Source organism: Protopterus annectens, chromosome 3.part1 (assembly GCF_019279795.1).
Source record: "Protopterus annectens isolate FY-2018-M chromosome 3.part1, PAN1.0, whole genome shotgun sequence".
Taxonomy (NCBI): Eukaryota; Metazoa; Chordata; order Ceratodontiformes; family Protopteridae; genus Protopterus; species Protopterus annectens.
The window spans coordinates 1120604852-1120612110 of NC_056732.1; the positions used below are offsets into that span (position 1 = coordinate 1120604852).

General features: G+C 37.3%; 1 protein-coding gene across 1 annotated transcript; it reads right to left on the minus strand.

Moving 5' to 3' along the window:
• Positions 1–2592: 2592 nt before the first annotated feature.
• Positions 2593–5834, minus strand: GPR20 (G protein-coupled receptor 20). Its single transcript, XM_044067268.1, has one exon. The coding sequence runs from the start codon at positions 5813–5815 to the stop codon at positions 4730–4732; it is 1086 nt and encodes a 361-aa protein (XP_043923203.1). The 5' UTR covers positions 5816–5834; the 3' UTR covers positions 2593–4729.
• Positions 5835–7259: the final 1425 nt, after the last annotated feature.

A 7259-nucleotide genomic window follows, 5' to 3' on the forward strand; every position in this document is an offset into this window, starting at 1 on the left:
CAAGGTGCTTCTCGTGTTGCACCTTCTAAACTAATTAAACCAGCTTTGAGGTCATACAACTTGGGTGGGGAAGTTAAAAATGCTGTCAATGATTAGTCATTCAACTGAACAGGTTTTACTGCCTAGGTGTCACTAAAAAGTGATTAGGTTAAACTGATTGTAGCAGTGGCCTGTATGATGTCTGCAAATGACCCCTTAAAGTTTCCACTACATGGCTTCCAAATGCCCATTACTTTTCACTTTTACTTTTTGTGTCTATACTGATGCATTCAGGCCAGTAAAGTCCAAATGGCACGAGTTCTACATATGTCATGTTTTGCCCTTTTTTCTGAGCTTGTCAATATACTATAAGTGGATTGTTTGGCCATAGGTTAGAAACACAGAGCTAAAAAACAAACCTGTTGTACGTAACAATAGCATGACTGCAAAATATCCCAAATAACCAGCATAAAAATATTAGGCTTGTTTTGAATTTCTGTGTATTTCTAAATATGGCCAAACAGTCCACTTATGATGTAAGGATGAGGTTAGAAAAAGGGGAATCATGATATGTCTACAGCTAGTGAAATTTGGCTTTATTCAACTGAATGTACCAGTATAGAATTAAAAAATAAAAGTAAAAAGTCACCGACATTTAGAAACCTTTTACCTGAAGCACTAGTGTGTCCTTCAGGGATCAACTGTATATATCCCATATGCCTCCACTGAAGGAGGTTGAAGGCATTTCACAGTTAAGACTCTTGCTTTGCTGGAGTGTTTCTTGTACATTTTACTAATGGTTTGTCTGTGTGATACTTTTTTTTTTTTTACATTTGGTTTGGATGTTATTTGGGATATTTTGCAGTCATCTTAATGTTATAGACATCAAACTTGTTTTCAAGCTCTGTGTTTGTAAAGTTTTTCCAAACAATCAACTGATGCGTCACTGACAAGCACAGCAAAGGAACAAAGTATGGCATATCTGCTGCTCGTGAGGTTTGGCTTTATTGGCCTGAATGCACCAGCAAAGCCTTGAAAAAGTAAAAGTAAAAAGCCATAGACATTCAGAAGCCATACAGCTGAAATACTAGCATGCATTCAATGGTTTGTCTGTATGACCTTTTACCTCTAAGTTTGAATTAAAAACTGATTAGCAGACATAAATGCATACACCACTGTCATATGAGTGCAGTACATTCTTAAGTAGCATAGTACCTCTGTCCTCCTAATCTCTGCACCACTTACTTCCTTCTTCTAATATCATAGTCATGTTTCAAGAAAGAAATGTCAAACAGTTAGCTTTTTAATAGGCCAGCATCATTAGCACAGCATGCCTTTCTATGGCACCTACAACATAGGTTTAATTATTCTTCATTTTGTAAGATAGCCAATAGGAGAGAGAAAGAGAAAAAGGAAGAAATGACCACAGGTTGCCTTGCATTACTTGAGAAGGCCACTTCAATACTGCAATGAATTTAGGAAAAGAAGTGTGATCTTCTTTTGCTTTCTCCATTCATGCAGTTGCAGATGCATCTTCTTATCAGATATACATTCCCTCACTGGCAGTACATCCCAGTGCTGCCCCAGCTGTATGTTTCATGTGGCATTACACTTCCTGCTCTATGAAGTACTTTTCCGGTCACTGTTTTTATACAGAATAAGGCGTCACACCTTGCTGGTGAGATACCTTGGAGCTGGCCAACATACCTAACTTGAAAGTTTACTTATTTGTGCATCACATTAAACATCTCTAGAATTAAGGCCTCACAGCTTAATAGTTTTTTGTGTTTATATGTGTGCATGTAAGTATGTGTGTATGTATGCATGCATGTTATGTATGTACAAATTTATTTTGTTTTGATAACTGGGTTGAGAGCTGGGACAATCCTGTTTAGACTGAAGGTCTGAGGGAAAAACCTCAAACTAACAAAACTCCTGTATAACTAACTGTCATACAGAACAGTAAAATCATAAGCTAGTACAATTATTAGCAACAGCAGTCAATGTGATAATCATTACAGAAAACAATTAAAGAAAATATGACTAAGCAAACAAGGTGGACTGTTTAAGTTAGCTAACTAAAGTATACAGTCATCAGGCTATGCTAGCTAACTAAGAACAGCAAGCCAGGTTTTACCGACAACAATTTAAGGTAGGTATCTAAACAAACATTACAGGAACAGTTGATGTTAACTAGTTAAAGGGGAACCGTAGCACAGACTAAAAAAACATGTTTATTTCATCATGGTTTGGTGTTTCCTACATTTTAACAACACTCTGGGACTATTTACAGGTTTTTAAATATTTTTATACATAATTTCTGAGTCTGACCACATGGGGTCTGGCATCTTGAAGTAATTCTGATTGTTAATTTGCCTCTAGGCATCCCACAATACAGTGCTTGTCTGTAAAAGATTATATCAAACAGGCCTCTTTCTTCCTAAAGTTCCTGTCACTGCACTGATTTTACATGCATGCACTGCTGTCTTTCAGTCAGTGTTAAATATCATTTCATGCCATTCAATGACTACTTAAAACACAAACAGTGCAAATACCACAGAACAGACTTTCAAAGTGCTTTTTACAGCTGCTTCTTTTTAGAATGGGTAAACTGCAGTCTTTTGTGAAGCCTGAATTGTATTACTTTGATTCATCTCCCATCCCCTTCACACCTAACTTCCCTAGATGTCAAAGTGCTAAAGGGTAATTTGAGCTGTTACCTACTGTGATTGAAAGCTCACTGCAGGAGACTTGGCTCATGTACTGTTTACTTGTTCTAGCCTTTACTTTCTGTATGGGTAGGGGAAGAACCAGGGAGCTGTGACATCACAACATGGGTGGGCTTTTAGGATGGTAGTGGTGATGTCAGTTTGGGGAGAGAAATGGCCAGAAAACTTACCTGTATTCAGTGGCCTTGATGATATCAGTGAACTGGAGACTGCAGCAGGGTGGGACAAAAGTTTTTTGAAAGTGAAACCACCACAGTAGAGTAAGGTACTGTTTTAGTGGTGAAGTCAATTTAAAATATTTTAAATGTTGTATTGTTTAGTCATAGCAAGGACAGTAAATATGGAGAAAAAAAAACAGAGACGTTGAGCATTTAATAGAAGCCCATTGTTGTTCCAATTAAATGTGAATGTTTATTAAGCAGAGAATCAATTACTTGTGGTATACTAAAAGACCTGTAGACCAATACAGCAAAACAGATTAATATATTTTATACTTTGTGTTATTAAGTAAATGTTTATTAATGTGTTGTGTTACTGAACAAGACAGTGATGCATCATGGCTGGAGTGCATGTGATTTAAGAAATTAAGAAGGATGAAGAAGTAATTAAACAACAGAAGATATTTAGAGTAAGACAGGCTCATAGTCAAGTGGAAGGAGGAAGTTACATTATGATGGAAAGAGAAGAAAGAAGAAAGAGTTGGAGAGAGATATGAGACAGGTAAGGAAGCTCTAGCAAGGAAGAGTAATAAAATGATAGTTTTGAGGGAGGTTACAGCACTATCATAATACAAAGTGGTAGAAATCACAGCTGTGAGGCCAAGCATTTTGCAGGGCATTTTTACCTTGAATGCATCACAAAGCTGCTAGCACATCTATAAATATTACTGTTTTTTCGTGTATGATACATAAAGGTGGAAAATAGCCTAAAAATGTGTATGCGTCTTGTAGGTCCAATAGTGTAGCCATTATTATTCTATCTACAGCAGTGATGATTTGGCCTCACAGCTATGTCTTCCAGAAAAGCAGCTGGTGATGCTGACGTTTCATGCTTAACATCCAGGCCAAGATAACTGAAGAATGCTGTGCTGCCAGTCCCTGGATGTTGCAGGTGCAGCACAATTATCTGAAATGCTTTGATTCAGGAATTATAATGAAGTCAAGGAGAATCAAACAAACCGCTGCATTTCTGCACATCTCACATTACAGGTGACTTCAAGCAGGGATTGACTGGCAGGAGCATTGCTAACATTGCCTCTTCATCCACTTGTTAGTATTACTTCTCCATCCAGGTGGTTGTCTATTAACATTTTGTAAAAATGAAATTATTTATAAAATTCCCAGAGTAAGCAATATAATCAATGCATTTAATGAAATCAAAACACAATTAAAGAAATATATTTTAACACTGATGTTCCCAATTACATCCTCATGTAAGATCTACTACAAGCTGTGGAACACAGACTCATTGGAAGTATACCAAACCAATATTGCAGTAGAAAGCATGTTTGGCATTCTATTTTTTTGGGGGGGACATTGGTCAATCTTCCTGTACTTCTATGTGAGTGACTCCACCCACCCTCCATAAGTATATATAATATGTTGATGGTTTTACAACAGAACCCCCCCCCTAGAAATGCTTTGTAAATGGTTCACTCAGCTTACTCAACTGTTTTCTCACTGTAAAGCCAACGTATCTCTCTCTCTCTTTATATATATATATATATATATATATATATATATATATATGTGTGTGTGTGTGTGTGTGTGTGTGTGTGTACACATATCTGTAAAACATTTCAAGAACTGAAGTTTCTCTGAGCTCATTCATCTGTTATCCTTCCAGGGAGTTTAAGTTCTTTGACTTGTACATATTCCTATTCCTAACTGAAATAAAATTGCTCTCAACTTGTGAAACTTTGCAATGCAAGAAAAAAAAAGTGGTGTGGCTATGAATATGAATTTGTCCACAAAACAGATGACTTCACCATTCAGAAATTTGAATCCTGCAAGTGCCACCCTCTACAGTAGTGCACTGCTGTCAGAAACGGGTGCTTTTGTTATCTTTGTTGACATCACCGAATTAGTCGTGAACACTTCCGAAATCCTGGTGCTCTTCTGCATGCTCATGCTACCGCTGTCTACATACTTGTGATCAGTCTTCTTGAAGATTCCTCTTAAGGTGGACTTGAAGTTGTTAGTGACAAAGCAGTAGACAATTGGGTCAAGGCAACTGTTGAGACTACTAAGGGTGACGGTCACATGGTAGATGATTAGACTGACATCATGTGGCATGGTTGGGTGGATAAAGACAGCCACCTGACGGATATGGAAAGGTGTGAAGCAAATGAGGAAGATGACCAAAACTATGGCAAGGAGCTGGACAGCTTTCTGGCGTTTCTCGCGACTCTGTTGCATGAGACTGGGGCTTGCCAAAGCATACATAATCCGTACAGTAAAGATTGTAATAATTATTAAAGGGAGAAAAAACTCAAATATTGCAAGTGCCAGGAATTTGGACAGACAGCAAGTTGAATATCTAATGGCCGTAGTCAAGATGGAATATGTAACTACTATGGCAAAAATCCAGATAAAAACACATAATCCTCTGGCAAAATTACGGTTTCTCCATCTGCGAGAACTTTCAGTTTGCACAATGGCCAGAAAGCGGTCAACACAGATACATGTCAGGAATAGTATGCTACAATACATGTTTATAAAATAACTGAAAATATGCATGAAAGAGCAAGTAAGGCAGTAACCTTTACTGTAGTACATTATGATACGCGTTGGCAAGGATAACCCCATAAGCAGATCTGTAATGATTAGGTTGATAGTGTAGATCACTGAGCTTGTTTTCACTTTAGTACGGAAACAGAATACGTAAAGTGCCAGACTATTAAGAAGCACTCCTGTTAGAAAAATCAAAACATTGATGACCATTAAGACAGTCCACAGAATGTAGAAGTCCTTGAACAGATCTTCATCCAGGTGTGCAAGCTTATGGAGGAAATGTTCTTTAACTGTATGGGAGTGGGTATGGTTATTGATAGAAGAGTGATTGCTTTCATTGCGAATAAACATTCCACTTATGGTAGAGGCGTACATTCTTCCAATCAGCAGTAGAGACCTGAAAAATGAAGAAGGCTGTTCAATAGTGTAGTGAATGCACATATAAATCATGCCAGAATATCATTTTTTTATGATTACTATTGCAGATTATGAAATATGTAGCAAACAATTTAGGAACCTTCCTTTATGTCTTCAGCTTGTTTCATGTATTTGTTGAGAAAAGTAGTGTCATAGCTTGCTCCTACATATTGAACTTCCTTGCATGCAACAAATTTTACAGTTATAATTAAACAAAAGTAAGTTTTTTTTAAATATTTTCATCATATAAGCAAAATAAGACTGATTTAAGAAAGTAAGCCATCCCTGATCTTGAAGAATATATATAATTTTGTGGCCCAGTTTACATAATGTGTCTGACTGTGCCACTGTGTGTTCTCATTTGCATGTAATGTAGCATATTAAAATAGCTGATTCCAGTAATGCACTGAACTTTGCTACACAAATAGCTCATGATAGCAAAAAAGGGTGCAGCATACATTAAAAATTAATCATCTGAAAATAAGATCAGATGAAAATTCTTTATTAAGACAGAACAACATGATTCCTTATGACTGCCATCAGGTCATCAGCATGTGTCATATAGGCATAGCCTATACATATATTAATATAGCAATTTAAGGTTGTCCATGTTTTGTTGGCTACCTACTTTTCAAAACAATATTTGCACTCCACTAACAAAAAAAAATACTTACGTATGACAATAGCCATTTCAGTGACACTGAGACTGATGGTGTATCTAGTACTGATTATATTGATTAAAGCCATCTTGCAGGGTTGTATAAGAACAGTTGAAGAGAAGCTGTGCTTCCATACCTGGCACCACCTCTGTAAATGGGTGGACCCCATTGGAAAGCGAAAAGGAAGGACTTTGGTCACATGGAAAGCTTGATAGAACATCAGCTGAAGGTGCAAATGAGTACAGATCATCATATGACTGTAACATAGAAAACCAGCCAGGGGGTGAATGGTGCAACAGCATACTAACTGTCACAGAACAAGGGATGCCTCTGACGTTCAATGTGTGAAAAGACCCCAAAGGAGCCTGAAAGTACAACCAAAGCTAAAGGAAGAGTTTAAGACACTGGGGGCTTCAGCAATGTATCATGATCAAGAGATGAAAAGACTATGAGATTGATAGTGATGATGATGATGATGGTGATGATGATGGTGATGGTGATGGTGAAATGCCACCATGCAGATCACTGGAAAAGCCTTAACTGGAAACAGCTGTCCATTTCTGGAAATCACTTTTCTTGAAATACGTAAACAGTGGTGCAACATTAAAAGGAGGATGGCACAGAAGTCTGAGGGCTTTAATTGATCAATTAATAAATGAGTCATTCATCAGTAAGTCAGTCAATCAATCGATTACTAAATTAAGTGCAACATCCAGAGACAAGCATATCCTAGGAGAGAGGAC

What these genes read in the sequence shown, in the direction of transcription:
- GPR20 (XM_044067268.1), bottom strand. Translation starts at nt 5,815, where the DNA reads ATGTACGCCTCTACCATAAGTGGAATGTTTATTCGCAATGAAAGCAAT.